The 21,038-nt window shown below is 39.1% G+C and overlaps 2 protein-coding genes and 1 pseudogene across 5 annotated transcripts in view; 1 reads left to right on the top strand and 2 right to left on the bottom strand.

Annotated features, from left to right (window-relative positions):
• The window catches only part of LOC144649684 (transmembrane prolyl 4-hydroxylase-like), a 16,728-nt gene extending 4,060 nt beyond the window's left edge, over window positions 1–12,668 (bottom strand). The window contains exons 1-11 of one of the 4 annotated variants that reach the window (XM_078509242.1): window positions 12,389–12,668; window positions 11,127–11,208; window positions 9,851–9,955; window positions 9,660–9,745; window positions 9,365–9,426; window positions 9,113–9,147; window positions 8,063–8,228; window positions 7,300–7,357; window positions 6,583–6,698; window positions 6,011–6,101; window positions 4,334–5,527 (exon numbers count right to left, since the gene is read on the bottom strand). In XM_078509242.1, coding sequence (XP_078365368.1) covers window positions 5,276–5,527; window positions 6,011–6,101; window positions 6,583–6,698; window positions 7,300–7,357; window positions 8,063–8,228; window positions 9,113–9,147; window positions 9,365–9,426; window positions 9,660–9,745; window positions 9,851–9,955; window positions 11,127–11,169 — 1,014 coding nt within the window. In that variant the 5' untranslated portion in view covers window positions 11,170–11,208; window positions 12,389–12,668 and the 3' untranslated portion in view covers window positions 4,334–5,275. Of the gene's footprint in view, window positions 1–4,333; window positions 5,528–6,010; window positions 6,102–6,582; window positions 6,699–7,299; window positions 7,358–8,062; window positions 8,229–9,112; window positions 9,148–9,364; window positions 9,427–9,659; window positions 9,746–9,850; window positions 9,956–11,126; window positions 11,238–12,388 lie in introns of those variants that run through there. The other 3 variants (XM_078509240.1, XM_078509243.1, XM_078509241.1) reach the window with 3 other exon arrangements.
• Window positions 7–2,978, bottom strand: LOC144649682 (uncharacterized; annotated as a pseudogene).
• A 2,224-nt stretch (window positions 12,669–14,892) lies between the features above and the next one.
• LOC144652431 (melanocortin receptor 3-like) lies at window positions 14,893–16,184 on the top strand. The gene has a single exon (XM_078512442.1). The coding sequence runs from the start codon at window positions 14,989–14,991 to the stop codon at window positions 15,796–15,798; it is 810 nt and encodes a 269-aa protein (XP_078368568.1). The 5' UTR covers window positions 14,893–14,988; the 3' UTR covers window positions 15,799–16,184.
• Window positions 16,185–21,038: the final 4,854 nt, after the last annotated feature.

Genomic DNA, 21,038 nt, shown 5'->3' with positions numbered 1-21,038 from the left:
TGTTTTCAAAGTCTTGTCAGTTCACCACCTTCTTTTCTGGACTTCCATGTATAACGAACAGGATATCAACGTTTATTTACCCTGGCAAAGGGCCGACAATGGCATGGCAGCTTCACGATGAGGCAGTGTGCTAGGATCGTCAAATACCATATCATCGTCTGATTCAGAATTTGAATCTGACTGATCAAAATGCATTGTGAAGCCAGCGTCTTGGACAGCTTCTGGCGATGGCCCTGGTTCTTTTCGCAACAATCGTACCACCCTGCGAAGCGTGGTTTTAATAGATGCTGCCACAAACCTGCTAAAGTGTCTGTCTGCCTCACGAATCACTTTGTGACCTGGCAGAAAATACGACTCTACTTGAGAAGGTCGTTTCTGGCTTAAAAAATTCGCCGTGGATTCCAACACAGAACAGATCCGGTCTGTCAACTTGTTTTCCTGCCACAACTCCGCATCGGCGCAATGTTCAAGTTCTTCGAAGAATTTCATCTTGAGGACGTAGGTATGGAGCTTCCCAAGATGGGAAAAACGCTTTGAGCTCTTTGGTAATGCGGTTTGCCCTTTGATTATTTTGAGAGCTGTATAACAAGCTCCCTGAACTGAATTAGCATTCTGTAATACCTTCAGTTCAGCAATGGAAAATGACAGTCTCCAAAGCAGCGAGTCCTCTCCCTCTGACTTGGGAACAACGTGGTATCCAACAGGTTCACACCCGCTCAGGACATGGGATGGGGGCACTTTGGCGGACTTGGGCCAATTGGGAAAATGTATGGCTGAAGTGATGTCAATGTCAATGGGCATGAATTTGTACACATTTCCTCTCCAAAACAAAGTCATCTTGACTCCTGCCTTACTCGTGCTAATCACTGGGTGACATAACAAGCATGAATCATAGCTTGTTGTGTTGAAGCTCAGCTTTGAAGCTTTTTGGGCCAAGGCTGGGGCCCCACACTTTGAGTAAAACATTTCTGCCAAAAAGCATTTGATTTTCATGGCATCGAGAAAGCCTTCCTCCGATAGAAACCTCTTCCACTCTTCTCTGCAGTTTTCTTTCACTCGAACACGAACAAACCCTGGCTCTTCAGTTTCAAGAATTTCACATTTGTCATCAGAGAGAGATTTCAACTCACACATATAGTCGAATTCGTCTGGCTTGCCAATCCTGTAGCCTTCAAAAGCGCTTCCAGTGCGTAAAACGTCACACTTGAACCTTTTGTCATCCTCTGCAACAACGCTCAAAAGTTCTTCAACAAAGCTCACCGTCTGTCTTGCCACACTGCATCTCTCGTGACATTCCCCGTCACCTTTCATGTGAAAACGTCTTACGCGATACTCGTGACAAAGTTTCAGTAAATACTCATTCACATCTGTGTCGTCCTCTATCAATAATTCTGGAACTTCCGCGTTGTCATCACTTTCATCGACTGATTTGAAATCTCGGTCACGTTTCGCTACGAGGCCTCTTGCACGTGTGTCACTACTTGTATTGACTTCCCCACGACTGTCACCACAATCGCTTTCGTCCCTTGCAAACTTATTGCCATTCCCTGTTGACCCACCGGGAGTCGAATCAGAAGCGATTGTCCGATTGGTTTCGCAAGTTAATAGACGAGAAAGTCTTTCCAGCTTGAACTTTATAGCTAGGTCATACTCTGTTTCGCCATAAACGTTTGTCCGCACCTTGTCTTCTCCGGGTTCCCTTTCTAACGTTTGAACGATTTTCACCAGTGCTTCTTCGTCGGTACTCGTCATTACTGCGACATGTAACACTGTGTCTCCGTGACGGTTAATGAACCCTGCGTGTGGAACACGAGCTAGCAAGCATTGTAGCACCTCAAAATTACCATGGTAAGCTGCGACATGAGCTGGGGTATTGCCGTCATTATCCAGACTTGTAAAACCGACACCAAGTTCTAAAAGTAATTGCACTGTCTCGACATCGCCAAAGGCAGCAGCTTGGTGCATTACGGTCCTTCCGTTGAAGTCAACGGCGTTTAAATCAGCGCCGTAACCATGCAATAGGCGAATCGTCTCGAGGACAATCTTGGAGTACCTCCTCACAATTACTTTGGCTAAATTTACGTGGTCAAAGAAAAGATTAAGTGCCGTTTTTCCCCTATGATCTGGAATATTTGGATTGATTCCTGCGTTCAGCAAGACTTTGATAGTTTCGTGCCGGTTTTGGACGATGATTTCTTCGTTAAGATTTAAATTTTCTGGTAGAGTTACAGCTTCGTGGAGTGCAGTTCTGCCAGAAGGGCTCTGACAATCAACATCTTCGTGAAAATACTCTTGAACTAGCTTAGCCACTAGCTGCGGTTGATGACAGGCGGCAGCAAGAGAAAGACAATTCCACTCAAACGACGAAGGCGTGATTGGGTCTAGCCTGCAAGGACTAGTAGAAAACATGAGGGTTGCCGCTCCAATGGCATCAAGATTTTTCACTTCTGATGAAGATATGGAAAAACTTTTTCTGGGATCTATTCCATTTTCAAGAAGTTTCAGGGCAACATCAGTTTTACCGTGACAAATTGCATCGTGAATTGGCATCCAGCCTCTTGTGTTGGACACGTTTACGTTGCATCCGTGCGCTAGGAGACAGTCAACTACTTGAAGACGTCCAGATTTACAAGCCTCGTGGAGAGCTGTTCGTCCAGTTGATCTCTTCGTATCTTCACAACAGGACAAAAAGTTGGGATCTGCACCTCTTTGAAGCAAAGTAGTGACCATACTTGTACGACCCAATTTCGCACCTAAGGTGAGAGGGGTATTCCAAAAATCACCACCATACACCATGGATTTTGAATGAAAACTCCAATTAAGGCCAACGTTGAGTTCTTCCAACGCTCCAAGAGCCATAGCAAATCCCTCGGAGTTGTTGAGTGCTATGGAATGAATCAGCATTGTCCTAACTGTTCTTATGACCTCTTCGGTGTCAAACTAGCCTCACTGGGAGAGTTTCCCACAGCAGAGTCCATTCCGCTAGCAGACTCTGTTTCGAAAACCTTCCTGGAAAAATGACAGTTGCAATCAAAAGGTATATAAACAAAACATTATACGTTTGTTTTTGCTACAACAATTCTTGTTATATATCAATGTTTATACTTAGAAACAAAATAACAATAAAAACTAGACCAAACGAAGAGCGTTATTTTGTGCAATTGAGTGTAACATATGTCAAACGTGTGATGTTTGTGATGGAATTTCAGTACAACAGGTGTCAGAGAAGGGTTTGTAATTGACACTGAAATTTAAACAATTTAAGGTAAAAAGATTAAGAGCAACACTCACTATAAAAAGAACGCTATTACATACCGGACAGTATTTAATTGAGTAAACCGTCGAATGATCGCACAAACTAAACCGGAAACTAATGCAATGACATTATTGACGCCTGTGTATGCGCAGTATTCGTGTATTGTCGTTAGTTTTGCCTTTCTTTTTCATTGTTCCTTGACTTGAAGTGGAGTAGGTGGATGTAAGATGGAATCATTGACAACAATAATACAGTTACCACAACGCTTCAACTACAGGTAAAACAGAGTCTACAACGTCTTTGGTGATTGCTCCAAAGAACCTATACACAAAATCTCAGTCCAGCGTGAACAGATCTATCCAAAGACATTGCAGAGAATCCAAAAAACAAAGACTTCGTAACTTACCAATCTCCTATGGAAACTTCACTTTTAACGCCAAGGAATCGAGTTTTTTATTTAAATCTTTCGCGAAAAGCCAAAAGCCTTGAGCTTTCCTGTTGTTCCTGTCGTCGTTTCTGTCGCTTTCGATGCTTCCGCTTTGGAGGCCACGAGTCTTCGTTGACCAGCAGCTGCTGCACACTTCCAAACTTATACGTCATGTAATATTACACAGGGTATCCCCGTGATAGGGAAAATGGGATTTGGGGTCGAGTCTGTGAATCACAAACTAATAAGTGGGAATGAGACTGGGATTTGGGCAAAACATATGCTGGTAAAAGGCATTTATACCCCTCCCCCTTTCAGGACCCTAACAACACTTTTGCTGCATTAACAGTTCGTCGATCTCAGGTGATTATGTGTCAGCTTATCCTGATAAATCTTACAACCTTGATAAAGTCTGGTTTAGACGACATACAGGCCGTCTTTTTTCATAGTCCGTCGAGGTGAAAAAAAAAAAGCTTTTTTATAATTGAGATTTTAATTTATTTCTGGCACATTTCTCCCCTTTGGTAAAGACACTAAGTCAAGTAACCAAGTAAGTCAAAATAATATTTTATTCTATAAATTTATACCATTATCTGAAGCTACATAAAAACATCTTTTTGTACCAATTTCAGTAGAATTTTTAATGGCGATTACATTCTCGACCCCAGAGGTGGCGATTACAAAAATACTCTTCACACGAATTGCTGAAACGCCAACAATGATTGCGGGCCCTCTCTAAATTTCTGGGCCCAGTTTTTCAAAGCATGATTAAGCTAATCCAGGATTAGCGTGAAATTTGTTTTCAATTTTATATAATTTCGTTGAGGTTTTCTGTTAATATTTTCTGTCCCACAGTTTTGACATGGACCAATCTCAAACTTAACAAAATATTAGCTTTGCAAAACCTTTAAAACAAGAGAAATTAAAATCTTGATCATCTTTAAATCCTGGGTTAGCGTTAATCGTCTTTCGAACAACCCGGCCCTGATCTACAACAAATCTTTGGAAACTGACTGTCACAAAACGCCTTGAAATAACTGGGATTTCTCGCATTGAGATGCAGCGCGACTTTTTAAGGTCTTTAAGTTACACCATGCAACGGCAAGCTCGGGTAATTCTCGAAAACGCCACAATACTGTAATTTTGCTTTAAGTGCTTAACTTCTTGGAAACAGAATTGACGCTGAAAACAATGCTTTCCGTATGGCAAAAATGGCAAACATGCGCGCTATGTGTGTTTCTGGAAACATGTTTCCTCGTTTTGCCAGTCCTTTATGAAATTGTACAGCAGTGAAAGAGCCCTCGTAAGCTTGTAATATTGTTGGCCCTATAGAGTAGCAGTTGTTTTGGGTCTTGGGGCATTGTTTCTGTTGTTTGTTCAGTTGTTCTCTCAAAGGATAGAGAGTCAATCGTGTGACTTTGCGATAGCTACTCCCGACCCGATTGATTACTAAAACCTAATGTGACTTCGCTTTCCGACGCTTCCTGCGTTTTCTGTATTGGTAGGTTGACAGAACATTTTTTAAAAAAAATACCCATATTAGTCTAAATACTATCTGGAGTTAACAAAATAAATATAAGCTATAGTTATGATCAATTTTCATTTCTCCATTCATCTGTCCATTCAAATGGCGCATTGATCCAGTTATTTGCGATCCACTTGAAACCTTCCAGCACGTCACATCCGCCATGTAAAGAGCGCACGTCCTGAGGTCCCAGTAAACCAGTCACGTTACTGATCATGTGATTGTACCACATGACAGCAGTGCCTTTCTTGGGTCGAACCACTACATTAGCGTCATAGCAGTGAAAACTTAAATTCGACCGGTCTTTCTCTTGATAATCCTGCAAACATTTACAAAAAACAGAATGTAAATTGGGTATGTCGTGATTAAAACTAATAAATTTAGTACTCCCCAAAATTTGTCTCGGTCAAATTTATACACGTTAAAATAAATACCCCCTCCCCTTCCAAATGAAAACAAAATTAAATATATTGGCCTGTAAAACTACAAGACAACGTCCAGGCAGGGAAACAATTGAAAAAGGGCTGGGAGAGAGCCGAAATCACCGTCATCGTGGAAGGCAAGGACTTAACCTGACAAGGACCCATTTCCTGACAATTTCATTTAATCAGTATTCTTTCTGACGATATTGTTCGTTCAATGTACCTTTGTTCTTTTACTGAACACTTATCTCCATCTTAGCTCATTTTTTCAATTTTCGGAAAACGCTAAATTTAATAGTCAATAAAATCGCTAAAATTAGTAGCTGCTAACAAAAGTAACCTTAAGGTAACAACGAATTGAATCGAAGAGCGAGCGTTACCGTTTGGTTGAAGTCTTCTTCATCAGCAACAGGAAAAGCCGTCTCTCCGCCACGATGAACATCATTGAGGTAATACAACACTGTCATGTACCTGATCATGAGACGCAAAAAAAAAAAAATAGGTACAGTAATGTATTTGTGGCTACCGTCTCTCTATGCCTAACTTCATTCTGACCATTCCTGTTCCTTGCTATGACCTACGAAGTTTTAATCAAAGGACTCAACAAAATATTATCTCACTTTCAAAATTTATCCAGGAAAATAGTGTTTTGTGTTTCGTAGAAACAAATCTATTTGGTAAGACAACATTAGGCAGTGGAGCAGGTGGGGGGGGGGGAGGCGGGGCAGCGGGCTGTAGACCCCAAACAAAAATTTGGGGGCATCAGGATCGCTTATGACTTTCAACGAAACTCCTTTTCCCCAAAACGCTACCAGGAGAGGTCCACAATCTGTGAAGATTGTATTCTAAGTTGACATTGCATGTGGCATTGGTGACTTCAAAGCGTACATTTCAAAACGCTTTGCCGCCTCTGGACAAGACTGTTTCAATTGAAGCTGGCTTACTGCCTTACCTGTACAAGCTACAGTTTTCAGTTTGCCCCCCACAGCATTTGGAGACTGGACCGTCCCATTCATCTGTGGAGTCGTAATGTGCATGGTAATGACCATGTACTCCATAGTTCACAACCTGGAAAAACATTAAAAAGAAACTGTAATTTGGCTGGTCAGGCTCAAAAAACCTGTGAGTATGGAAATATAATCTATGAAAGCAAGTCCGCACAGGAACTGGGGACAAAAAACACTATAACTGTGAAGTGTGGTTGGTGTTGATGGAAGTGGCTTAGCCTTTCTGCATTTCCTTGTAAAAGGAAAGGCACAAATCGAACAAAGAATTGGTCTTCATATGACTGCACATTCCAGAATCCATTCTGTTGTAAAATCTCCACTTGGAATGATAGGGACAGCGGGGGGAGAATGCCAGAGTAAATAACAGTGCAAAGGAAGTCCAGACAGTCCACGGGATCGGAGGGGGCAGAAAGAAGAAAGGGATTCCGAAGGTGGCAGGAATTGGAAGCCAAATGAATAAAGATTTTGCAAAAGTGTTTAATATGTTGTGATAGCAAAGCACAAAAAAGACAGAAGGCGCTTGTACTAAGAAAGGACCAGGAACCAGGTTTAAAAAGGTACCAGAATGGGAAATTCAGAACATCATGCCTCCTCCCACTAAACGTCTTAGTTATGGGGAAGAAAAAACCCTTGGAAAAGTGTGTCTGTTTAGCATGTTTCACCTGCAATTCTTCACTGCGCTCAATGAAAATTCTTGGTAGCTTTGTCAACAGCACAATTCTAAATAGAAATGCACAAGTTACAATATTAAAATACTCACTTATGCCAGGATTAACACTGTATTGATGTTTATTGTAACAGGCAGACAAAATGCAAAGGTTCCCAGGTTCACATATGGCTTAGTGACATATAAATCCAATTAGGCTCAGATTTTGCAACAATAATAAAATAAAAGTAACATGTTTTTGGTTTTTTTTTTTTTAATAATTTTGATGGGAAGAGCCATCACAGATTTAGTTCAAAAATTTGCTTCAAGGACTATTTATTGAATGGCTAATAAATCACCAAAGGGGGTACAAACTATGAAAAAGATCAAACAAAATATTATTGTTAGTAAAACTTGTCATTATAATGATTCAACCAAGAAAGATAATGGCTTTTCAGAATTTTGAATTTTCCAGCATTGTCAGCTATTTGTAGCAGCAAAATGGAGTAAAAGGAAAATTTAAAATTAAAAAAAAAAAAAAAAAAACCGGCGCCTGGCGTTTTTTTATAAAAAAATTTTTTCTTTTTTTTTTTTTTTTATTGTCTAATTATTTATTTTTTTTTTAAAAAGTTTGAAAAACAAAAAAAAAAAAAAGTTAAAAAACAAAATTTTGTTCAAAAAGAAAAAAAAAAAAAAAAACGGCGCGCGCAACACGTTTCAAACCTTATGGGTTTCTGTTTCAAATTAGTGCTATTTAGTTAGCAAAATATTTTTCATACCTCTCTTGCAGATCTCTTAACACAGGATCTGTACTCCCAGTCACTGTCAGCCATGCCTGCTGACTCAGTCTTGTTCGTTGCTGAGGATTCCTGTCCTCCAAGAATCTTATGTGACTGTTAAATGCCAAATGATCACCCTCAATGCATTCAGTTTTGCTGATTAAACCTTATAGTGATAATTGCAAAGAAATAAAATAATATCGCATATTTTACCTATCACAATATTATAAGCGTGCTAATTATTTTTAAAAATAATTAGACTGCAAATCAGTCGTTTTTTCTCTAAAGTCGTTAGTTAAAAGCGCTCATGGAAGGCGCAAAGCGACGTTGAGGCGCGAAGGCCGATCGTCTCGCGAGCCTCGCACGCCCATTGTCTCCAGACCTCTCGCTCTCGTTTGAAGACCAAGCGCGTTCCCCAGGTGCGTTCGCAAAAGATGTGACTGTTTTGCAGTCTAAAAAAATTATGTAAAATAGCCAGGATACTAGTTTTAATAGCTTGCAAGCAGGCTCACTTATGGGTCACATGTGTGAGCAGTGAAGCCACGGGAACAAGTTAGCATGGGAAGCAAACTGGCACCCAGTGAAGAACAAGTTTTTACTGGCTCTCCTATGGCTAAAAAAACAATGCAGTATTCTAATTCAGATTTTTGTTCACCATGAGAGTTGATGGTAAAACATGAGACCATGTAAAGAGGCCCTGCCAGGGGGGTTCCCGTGTTGCTTGTCTAAATTTAAAATTGTGCCGTGTCATTTGTTTATCGCTCTTCATGTCGCCGTTTGCTTGTCCTGGTTGGAATTTAAGTTTTTTCATAGTTGTCGTTTGTCGCGTATTAGCATGTTGTCGCTACTTTTTGGGCCTGTCGCTTGTCGGTTCCCTGGCAGGGCCTCTGTAAAGAAGATGTTCAATTTGTGAGTCTCAGCACCAAGCTGTGAGGGCTGTAAAAGATAAAAGGCCTGAAGTTACAGCTGGCATCTGTTAGCTTAGGATTACGTGTCAAAACTTTTCATCTTTAATTCACTTAAAAATGAACATTAAATAAATTTCCTTACCATCATTGTCTTTATCAAATTTAATTTTCTGTAACCTGATGAAATCAAATCAAATCATTAACATCGATCATTAAAATAAACATAAATTACATAAAAGCAAAAAAAGTTTTAATCTACAAGAACTCAGTGACTCGAATTGAAGTGTTTGATTTATTGGTCAAATTGTGGCAGTCAGAATTTAAAATTATTGGTGAAGTTGCATATCAGACAGTATTTACTATGGAGACGTTAAAAACAAACATCAGTACTTACATTACGTCAACATCAGTATCATTAATAGACACGTTGAAAGCCTGCTTTATGAACGCTGCAAACTGAAAAGTAAAGACCACTTTGCATTAACAATAATAAAAATAATCACCTTAATTTAATGAGTGTAAAAAATCCATTACAGGTGACCCAGTAGTTTACAAACAACATTCTTTACGAAAATTGATTGATTATTATGTGTAATTAGTTATTTGAAAAATTCTCATACATTTATATTAACTTGTCACAATTTCACATTTCAGTTTTGAAATGTGTCGTAAGCCCTCCTATGCCATACCTCTGATGCTGAGACCTTGCCATCACTATTTTCGTCACTAGCGAGTAAATGCTGGCAGTTTTCATTCTTTTCTTCGTCACTCAAAACTACACATTCAACAAAACAAAACAAATGAGTAGGTAAGTGAGTGAGCAAGCAATTGAATATTTGATTGTGTAACTCCTTTGCATTGTTGAGTTAAATGTCCTCACCTTCATCTTCAGGATCAGGCATTGTAGTGCTTTCAAACAGACCCTCTTTACCAGCAAGTTGGATTATATGTTCACATTCTTCTGCACTTAAAAAATCAGGTATTTCTAAAAAGAAAAAGGAGGAATTAAAAACCTCAAAAACAACAAGCATAAAATAGCGCCACTAAAATGGACTTAACCAATAGTGCCATGCAAGAGGTGAACCCCAGTTTATTCAATTAATTACAACAACAATCAAGCCTCCAAAGTCAGGGAGGGTGGGAATTACAAATTTGGAGCTAAGTCACAGTTACACAAGCAAAATTATACAACTAGCCAATGATGCTACAGTCCATTCCATAAACTATAGCCAGACGGCTGTCTGGATTTATAGGCCAGCAGCAAATTGTTTACCACAGAAAGTAAGGATCTCATGCAGGCTTCAACAAGACATGAATAGAGATATTAATTAAAGACTAGCCATACAAAATGAATGGCTATTGTAATCATTGTCCTTTTGAGACAATAAAGAAAGACATACAGGTCCACTGTGTTACATTACACAATCAAAATAAACAGTAACAACCCAGCAGAGGCCACAAGCGTCTCGCTCCATTAACTGCACTTTAATGTTTGGCCTTTAAGCTTTACATAGTTAGTGTATTAGCCTTAAGATCTACAGTTCCATGGGCCCCGCGGGGGGCCCGGTTTTTTAAAATGTGGTTTTTCCGCTCTTTGTTTTTTTTTTTTTTTTATTTTAAAAAAATTTTTTCTTTTCATTTTTTTCTGCCCATTTTTGGGCCACGCTTGTGGGAATTTACCCTGGCAGGGCCTCTTCCATCATGTGTGTGCATGCATCCTTCAGTGCTTACATATATGAGTGCATACCACGGGTTTTGTAGGGTTCTAGAGAACCCTCCCCACCCCACCCACAAGCCTAGGAGTCCTTTCTAGTTTTTTGGAGTCACCCTTTTTCTGGCCCCTTCCCTTTCCTGGAATAATTAGGGTCCATCTTCACTTCAGGCCACCCCTATTTGAAAACCTCTGGATCTGCTACATAATATATATGTTGCTGGTTTAATTTTATCTATGGTTTAAAATTTTTGAAACCAGTTTGATTTTTATTTCCCTTTGTTTCAGATTATGATAATGAACATAAGACAATGACAAATAAAAATCAAGCTGGTTTGAAAAATTTTAAACCAAATATAAAATTGAACCACAACATATACATGCATGTAAGTGGGGTAAATGAAAGAGCAAGTGGGTGATAAAATATCAAAAGCTTGTTGCATACCAAATAGAAGTGGTCTCAAGCTTTTAGTAATTAACTGGTGCATCCTGCCTTCTTTCAATTTTATTTCCTGAACATGGCCAACCTTTATATTAATAATAATATTGAGTTTAGTTAACACAACCGGCATAGCAATGACATTGTTAATGTACTGACTGAAGGTTGTGTTACTAATGGATTTGCAATTAAAGAAAATAGAATTTCAAAACATTGTTGGCTGCATACATAGATCTGCATATATAGAGCGGTTTTCACTTGAGTGTTGAAAGTAATTTGCATTTGCTTTGGTTTTGCGTTCACTGCGCTTAGTGATTGGTTTAAAAATTTCGCGCCACTTTCTCGGCCAATCAGGAGTAAAACCAAAACCAATTGTGACTCGCTCGTGCACGTTTTCCCATGCTTCGTGCCAACTACATGTATTTGCCTCGAGTTTTGATTGGTTCACTCGATTGTCTGTGTCCTTTGTGATTGGCCAGAGTAATTACTTTGGTTTTGGTTTTACTACACTTAATTGAAAACTGCTCTATTTACTGCCTTCCAAGAAAAAAACCTTTTTTTATGATCTGAACTTAGTGGAAGGGAACAGCGGGGAGGGAACCCTAAGAATAGGGGTGCGAAGCTGGAGGAGAGAGGCCAAGAAGCAGGATTCTTAAGGTGGCAGAAACTGGGAGGAAACGACTAAAATTTTGCAACATTTTGTTAAATTTTGCAATAGATACAGAGAACAGCTACAGAAAGGAGTAGGAGGCAGGAGTAAAAGGTACAGGAAGTGGGAGGAAAGTGTATGGGAGGAGGGAGGTTTAGACCCCCCTGTCCCCCTCCGACTTTTCCCATGAACTTGACGGTCTTATTAAGTTGATCAATTCTTTGATATTCATAACTACCTGCATATTACGATTTCATCATTTTTACCTCGGTAGATTCAAGAAGAGTTTTAACATTTGGCTTCCCAAACGGAGAACTAATTAGTTTCTGAGTTTCATGTGTTAACGCGTATTTACTAACACTTCCTTTAAATAAAGAAAAAATAAATAACAGTTCTAATAGCTTCGATATATTATTTATCTCGTCGATATACAATGAGAGAAAAAAGAGGCCCAAGAATGAAGCAGCCCTGAGGAACTGCACAAGAATTACAAAATGTCCAAAATAAAGACGAAACTAATCTTTCGGAATAAAATAGCTTTTATCCAATCCAAGGCTTGAACGTATACTGCCTTGTAACTTGTAACAATTTAACAATTAATTAATTCATTTTAGCGTACCTTAACACCATCTACGGTAGCCTAACAAGTTGTGGATATTTCTTCTCTTCCGCGTTGCAGTCTTGATTTCTTGCCGAGCAAGTTTCTTGATCAAGAGAAGCCACAAAGAAAACATCACGGAAGATGAGTTCAGTAAACAAAGCAAAAACTACCAGCGGCGATCGAAACATCTCTGAAGGTGAAATTAACAACAACAGCATCAATAATAAATCTCATGTTTTTGCGTCATTTTTTCTGCCAACAAGTTTTTGCAGGATTTCGACAGGCGTTCCAGACTTCCAGTGACCCGTTCCCACTTTTCCTCTTTTGCGGGGACTGGAACCGAACAGTTTACTTACGGTTGAACTACTTACAGTCTAGTACGTGGAAAGACGAAGAGTACGCTCCCGGCTAGCGGCTAGGCTGTAGTAAAGTGTGATTCAAGAAACACAAGATAATTAACAGTACTGTTATACATCAATTATTCTTAAATATTTAGAGGGTTATGATTGGAATAGGAGCGGCGTAGTAAAAAATTCAAAGAGAACTTCCATCACAAAAGGGTGAGGTGGGTTGGGGGGGGGGGGGGGTTGAAGGTAGTGTTCTGTAACATTAAAATACGTATTACTATTAATGGATTATTCTTTGTTCCCCTGCATCACAAAATAGCTAACATAAAGTGAATTGAATCCAGTTTCCTTCCCAGTTTATGCTTCGTTAATCTGTTAACAATGACCGAATAGCATTTCCTTTTGATTTGAATAACGTTTAGTTTTATCTGGTTTTATACAATGCAAAAAGGAAAACAACCTTTGAGCACGATAACTTAGATTCGCGTTTATTTCAAGGAAAATGCCTATATGTCTTGCTGACCTGGTCCCCTGACCCATTTTCTGGCCTATTTTGATCTGTTTCCGGCCGGGGTCATTGTGTTGTGCTCTTGGGCAAAACACTTTACTCTCCTAGTGCCGCTCTCCACCCAGGTGTATAAATAATGCTGGGGGTACCCTGCGATGGACTACCATACCATTTAGGAGAGAAGGGGAATAGAAATATTACTAGCCGCTTAATGCTACAGAGTCCGGGATAAGCTCCGGCAAGTACGGGCCACTTGGCTCGAGGCTTCCCTTTCTTATAATATAAAATAGTACTTTAAAAAGTCTTTTTTTTTCTGATGATACCTCGGTAAGAGTTTTCGTGTGGCTACTGCGCTGAATCGTCAGCCGTTTTGCTGCAACCATTTGGACCAGAACACCTTTTATAACCCCTGAAAACCACGAAAGAATGACCACCTAATATGGCTGTTACCTGATAACGCTAAAATGATCTTTACTGTGGCGGAACGACGGAAACAAAATAAACCACAATTTTAATACGATACCGTAGAATTCCCAAACGCAAAGCCTCCCTGTAATAAACCCCCCCATCCCCACCCCCACGAATATAAGCGTGTTGTAGAAAAGGACAAAGAATATTTGATCCATAGCCAGTTATTAGCCAACTACTTCAGACGACTTTGCATTTACATTTAAATCATCATAGTAATTTCAGGGACTTTGATGTTTTTTGAGGACTTTAAAACTTAAGTGAGTGTGATGTTCTATATTGTTATGTTTAATTTAGAGAACTGTACTTTTGATTGCGTGGCTTTTCTCCGCAATATTTAGTCTATTTGAGCTCAAGCCGTATGCATCTAACCTTAGGAAGCAACGCTGAAATCAACTGAAACGGAAACGCAGTTTTTTTTTTAAAGTAAAATGAATGTTCTGAATGAGCCTGGGAAGATTTTGCAATAAAAGGTTTGTTATGTACCATTGTAATACGGCTGAGAGGGGGGTAAAACAACGTTTCAATCACCTGTAATTGATATTCATATTAGTGTTTTTTTTTCTGCATAGCCTTTAGGCTTCCATTCATCAACGCTTCAAGAAAACAAAACAGAAAATTGATTCCTTGCATATGCCCGACCTAAAATGAACAGACAATTTTTTATACCTTTTATTCGGAATCAGTTTGAACACGATCGCTTTCAGTATCGATCTAAAGAGAGTTTTGTTCTAAACTGATGTTTTTTGCCATTTGCGTACAATGACACATTTCGTGCTCAGCTTTTAAAATGGTTAAATAAACTCTTCCATTAGATTCCGGTGATAACCCCGAATATGTTTCTAGATAACTTGCGCTTTTAATGATCCCCTTATTTTATCTTGTCTTATGTGAAAACTAAATGTTCCTGTTTTATTGTCAGTTAAACTGAGTAAAAATTAAAATGTCAAACTTGTTCGCAATCCGATTTACTCTTAAGAGGCTCTCCACTGTTTTTTGAAAAAGAAAAAAAAAACATCAAGCTTTCATTAATGTTCAAATAAAAATCAGGAAAGGCCTTTTGGTAAATTTCCGGTCGGGGTTAATTTTACATAAAGCGCAGTAAATTTCGACAGTGACATGTTTGCTCACACCTACAAAACACGCACTTAAAAAAATCGAAATTTACCTTGGAATTAATGAATCCGCTGTGACTGAGACGTTAGATTCGAACTGCATCAATTGCGTACAGTAATACTCCCGTTTATCGTCTTCAAAGATGTGATAAATTGAAAGCTGTTTCTGATTGAAAAACAATGACCTCGACTCGAATTATCAGCCTGTCCATATTGAATGGCCTTCTTAGTGTGTTCGGAAGTGTCATGAACTTTACGGTAGCCTTTGTGATCTTCAAGAACAAAGATCTACGGAAGGGGCTAAACCTTTTGATTTTGAGCCTGTCTATAGCAGATCTTCTCAGCAACGCCCTAGCCCAACCAATTTACATTTACTTGCTCCTCAACGAAGAGGGAAACAATCTTGACGCGCTGAAAAAAGCTTTTCAATTTTTTGCCTTCGTGAGCCTTCACGCTTCAACTAACAACCTGGCCGCCATAACGCTTTACCGGTTAAGAGCTCTCTCTCGGCTCTTTAGGCACATCATTCTTATATCAAGACAACAAGCGTGGTTTGTAATCGTAATCGTTTGGATAGCAGCTGGAATTATGGCGGTTATTTTCAATATCGAGCCAGGGAAATCGGCCGCGCCGTTTGTTCACCTCGTGGTCATTCTAGCGTGGATTGTAAGCTACGCGGGGATTTACTGGTTTGTGCGCAAACACAAACGAAGGATTATGTCTAAGGAAGGAATTCCGTCCAGTCCTTTTATGATGGCTAACTTGAAATACGAAAGCGAGGCAGCCAAAACGTCAGCCATTTTAGTGGGGACATCCCTGGTCTGTTTCTTCCCCGATGTGGTTTTTGAGCTGCTCGGAAGCGCCGATGAAAACAGACTATTGTGGAGTTATACTTTGCTCTTTGCTAGCGCTGTTATAAATCCGTGCGTTTTTGTTTGCAGGAGTCAGCAATATAGAGTCGCATTTCGAAAAACCTTTAGATGTTTGTAAAGACGAAGAGAAAAAAGCATTTCGTGATCAAGGATTTCTTTTATGTGTTCTTAAATTCTAAATGGGAAAAATCGATTTAACAAAATAGAACTACACTAAATTAACTAAGCGCGCATCGTTTACCGCATATAGAAACTAATGCGCAACTCTTTAAAAGTAACGTGATCTGTGATACGTTAATGTAAAAGTAAAAGGTAACCGAAATGTTAATTAATGCACTCTTTATTACAAAAACAAGTTTACACGCAGAAAAAAATCCTATATTATGCTTTTATGCCTTGAAATTATTCAAGCGTTTGATAAACTTTTGTAAGATCACAAGTAAATAATGCCAAAATAAAGGCGGAAAATATAGAGTAGAATGTCTGCAACATTTCCAGAAAGGTTTGAATGAATAAAGATTTTAAAGTTGTCATGTCTTCTTTGGTATTATCCAAAATCCTTTTTAATAATATGAATGTACAGAAGTGACAGATAAAAAATGAATGAGGATAAAATGAGCCATTTTTGTATTAGAACTTCCGACAGCCGAACTAAAAACTGACCAAGAAACGAAAGTGCACACGACACCTGAAGATCGATTCACTGACTTTTCTTTGCGCAAATATTCCGACTGCCTACGTCACTTAAAATTAATGGCTCGTGGCTTCCGTGTTTAATTGATCAGATTGCAAACAATTTTCTTGTACAATAAAAATGAGGTCAAACGCAGCGCAGAATATATGATTCTTCTAGAAACCGCTGCGTAAATCCCTCGCCAAACAAGTGAAAAAGCTAACTGCTTTTACCCGTCCCCATTCCATTGTTAGCAAGGTCTCCCTTTTGAATAAGCAACCGACATTTCGAACCTCAGCATTTTCAATAAGTACCCGTTGCCTTTGTAACTCAAGCCAATTTATGAGCATTTATGAGAACTACTTCCTTAGATCTACGGGTATGTGTGCTACCAAATATTTTGATACTTGGCCGGTTTGGTCTGAAATTCGGTATAGTTTTTGTTTTATTTCTTTGTACCGTGTGACCGTTCTCATTAGAGACGACTGTTAACGACTCAGAGAAATCCCTTGGTGGCTCCGAAGTTTCATCCTATAGAATTTTTGTTCGGGTCTAAAACAACCCAGTGACCACCTACCTGGCAAACTCGCAATCCAATTGGTAGACTGCCCTGGGTGCGCGCGCAAGTAAAATTGCCGAAATCACAAACGAAAGCTATAGGTAAACCACTTTCACTGCACTTTTTGATAAATACTGAAATCGGTCTCTGCGTTATGCTACCGTTTCTGTCGACTTCATGATAGTTGACTCGGGTTTCGCCCCTCGACAACTGTCAGCTTATAGAAACGTCAAGTTTTCCATCTAACTGTTTATTAGTGATATTTTTTATGTTTTTCTTTTTTACCTGGTTCTTCTTTGTTTCTGCAAATTTCACCTAGGAAATTGAACTGTTGCAAAGCGTGAATAGTTAGGCTGCAAAAACAGAAGGATGTTTTCGTACAACAACCGCAAATTCTTGACTCTTTTAAATCGAGACTTAAACTTTTCTTTTTAACAGCGTTTATATTTTAATTTATTAATTGTAAAAAGCATTGAGACTCCGTCAGGCTGTAAAATGCGTTTTTAAGTACCTTTTTATTATTATTATTATTATTATTATTATTATTATTATTATTATTATTATTCTCCACGGCAGCGCGCAACACCGTATAAAAATGCACAAAAGTCGTGATAGCAGCACAAATGCGTTTTTAAGTACCTTTTTATTATTATTATTATTATTATTATTATTATTATTATTCTCCACGGCAGCGCGCAACACCGTATAAAAATGCACAAAAGTCGTGATAGCAGCACAATTAGGGATGCAGCTCACTGATTGGACACAAAAACGCAATGCCACAAATTTTGTGCACAATTAGAGACCGGGTTTTAAATGGTTCCGAAACTATATAGTCCGAGATTAATTTTCCCGTGGCAGTTACTTCGTATCACCCCGACTTACCGACCCTAACTCCAAGGATGGTGAGTTATCTGTAACATGATATGTGTGTTTAAAACGTTTCTTTTTAGTATTTTTCCCCGCAAACTCTGCATTCAAACGCATCACTAAGCTTATCGCAAACAACAATTTAAAAGAAGTGGAAATTTCTGTAGTTGGATTGATTTTATTTCTACGCACGTTTTAGTAACGAAAGCATGACGTCAGCTGTTGAGCAATTCAGGAATGAACGTCAGTGAACAAAGTACGGAGACACAAGTACCCTGTATGGACCTATTTGTTCTAAAACAGGGACACCGGAGTCAGCCGGGTAATTAATTTGCTTCAGAAAACGCAAAAACTTCAAGAGATCTTTAGAAGCTTAATGATGAGAAAAATCCCAAACGCGCGCGCAAGTGTAGTAGAATAGAAGTGAAAAGTCCTGAATTACTGAATAGATGTTTTTTATCTTTCTCTTACTCGAAATGACGCGTAACTTGAAACTGCTATTACTAAAAGCGTCTTTTGGCTAAGGACCATACAGTGATTGGTAATCCATCCTTTTTAACCCGTCAAGTTTTGCATTAAAACAAAAGTATTAGCCACGAGTAGCCAATATCATTTTGCAATTTTAATATCGTAAGTAAGACTTAGGCTAGAAAGGTTAACAGGAACTAGAGCGCTATATGTAGCGTACGCGTCTTCCTTCACAATGTTTTATCATTTTAATTCACTTTATCATTGTTATGATCGACCAAACAGTCTAGTAAATTGGAAAGAAAGCAAATATGACCAATATTTAATATATTTCACACAACCTATAGTGTCGTGTGTACAGAGAATAGTGAAAATTTGAATAAAGACGAAAATGGGACTATACTGTACACAATTGCTAAGCCGCAAATTCGAACAAGTTGACAACGCCATTCTGTTTTAAATTGCGCAGCTGCCTGGCTTGTTAACAAACTGAACAATTAGCTTGTTTGCGCAAGCAACTGTTTTTCTTTTCAATTTTCCCGTGATGTTTATGCCGAAAAACTAACGACTGGAACTCCCCGAAATTTGCTTAGATCGAATCAAGAGAATCATTTACTTTTGGCGGGAATAAACGAAGAATTAGCAAATGAAGCTTTTGAGCTGAATTTGAGAAAAATGAACGCATTGTAGAGAGGTTGTCTAGGCTAATAAAGACTGCATAACTTAACGACACAACTTTTCATGGCACTTTCACTATCACTGACAACTGCAACAAAAATTCTTTCAGCGCAATCATTTTTTATCGATCTATTCGAAGTACAGTGTCCTTTTAACGGCAATTCACATGATAGGCTAGTTCAGATAAAACACCAGTATTCACCATTCATTTAATCGGCTATTGAGTGCTTACATATAAAATTTAAAGGAGACAATTCAGCTTTTGGTCTGTTAACAACTCTTCGGCCGAAATTCGACGCACGCGTTAATATAAACGTTCGTTTCTCTTCGACTATAGTTCTCTTAATTGTACGAAGTTCAGTTTAACGAAAATTACACATTAAAGAGCAGTTAGGTCAGTCTTCTATTTAGACCCTGTGAGCGGGGTATTTTATATACAGTTTCAGTTAAATCGCATATAGGTATACAGTTCTCTTTTATACGGGTTTAAAAGCCTCGAGAAGCCGTTGAAGTTTAGAGAGCAAGGGTTTCTCTCCCAAATGAATTGTTAGCTCGAGAATTTCTCTCAACAAAACTTGACTTTTGAACAGGGAAGGTGTGGGATCATCTTGCACAATATTCTCCACGAAAAAAGCCCTTCAACGAGCTTTACTGCTTCTCTTTGGTCAATGTTTCTGCGCTTAAATTCCCTACAGTCGACAATTACTTAACACCACGAAAACAGAATTTTGTCAGTCTTTTCTGGAGTCATGTTTTCCACTGCCGAAGATCTCGCATCGTTTTCGCAAGAACTTCCCTGAACTGATGGCTGCGCCACACGATCAGACAAGGATTAATGGACGAACTCAAAAACAAAATCGTAAACCCCCAAGCTAGTCTGCTCTCGTCTGCCTGACCCATGAAATCCAACACAATGTCCGGAAAGAAACATATCAGCGAGGAAGCCACTAAAATGGCCGACGTTTTAGAGGCTTCGCTTTCGTGTTGGAGGCTGGCCGTTTGTAGCTGGGTCGTGGGCGAACCCTCCAGTGAAACGATTTTCGTCTTGTGCTGTTTCACCATCCAGAAGAGCCCGACATAGCCAGCAATCCACGCAAGTGTCATCGCAAGGTGTACATAAGCCGCGACGAGCTTCCCCGCATTCGTGGCGAAAAAAACACCAATGATTATCGACATTATCCAAACCAGTGTGATCGCGATAAGCACTTGTTTCTTGGAAACGAGAAGAAGGCGCGTCGTGAACGGTCGCGAAAGCGCTTTCATTCTGTAAAGAGTCATAGCCACCAGATTTGTCGTGGAAGCGTGTAGTGTGACGAATGCGATTATAGTGAAGACAAAGTTAAACGTCGAGGTCACTTCGAGGGAGTTTAAGAGAGCGTGAACGTACATGGGTTGAGAAATCGCGCAGTTCATGAAGTCCGCCACACATAGGCTCAAGATTAAAAGATTTAGCCCTTTTTGTAGGATCGGGTTCTTAACGATGACTGAAGCGACTACTAAATTCATCAAACTTCCAAACACACTGAGCAGAGAATTTACAACGGCGAGGATGATGAATTTTGGTTCCGACATCTTTAACGCTCGAATCCGAGAACGAATAGGTTCTCCCTAGATGCCTACAAGCGGCTACATGCTAGCGGTAGCAATATGATGTATTCTGATCTCGCGGTTGCTATAAATCATGGGGGCATATTTCAATCAATTTATATAAGTGTGGTTCTTGTAAATATTTCATAAGTCTCAGGATGAAACGGATATTTAAATTCAGCTTTATTATTCGCTGAAATAAGTAAATTGAAGAGTTGCCTATTTCAGTATGACAACCCCTTCGTGACAACGGGTAAATAACGTACACGCGACTTTTTAAAGCTTGTTACAGCAGATCAAGAGAGATTCAAGATATGAAAGATATTTATATTTGAATTGAATGCTTGGCGCGTTCCGATAAAAAGGGACGCATTGAGCAAGGTAATTTTGACTTTTTGCCGTGCTCTTTGGTAGTCATGTATGCCAAGTTTTGACAAATACCTGACATTTTGACAGCTACAGAATAAACATGAATCATTTGATGTCCACTGATGAGGAAAATTTAAATTAGTTCGCGAAATTT

Source organism: Oculina patagonica, chromosome 4 (assembly GCF_052425735.1).
Source record: "Oculina patagonica isolate OP01 chromosome 4, crgOcupat, whole genome shotgun sequence".
Taxonomy (NCBI): Eukaryota; Metazoa; Cnidaria; class Anthozoa; order Scleractinia; family Oculinidae; genus Oculina; species Oculina patagonica.
The sequence above is the reverse complement of the archived record's forward strand: the minus strand, read 5'-3'. Positions and strand labels throughout refer to the sequence as shown.

Coding starts and splice junctions, on each gene's coding strand:
- LOC144652431 (XM_078512442.1), top strand. CDS start 14,989: ATGACCTCGACTCGAATTATCAGCCTGTCCATATTGAATGGCCTTCTT.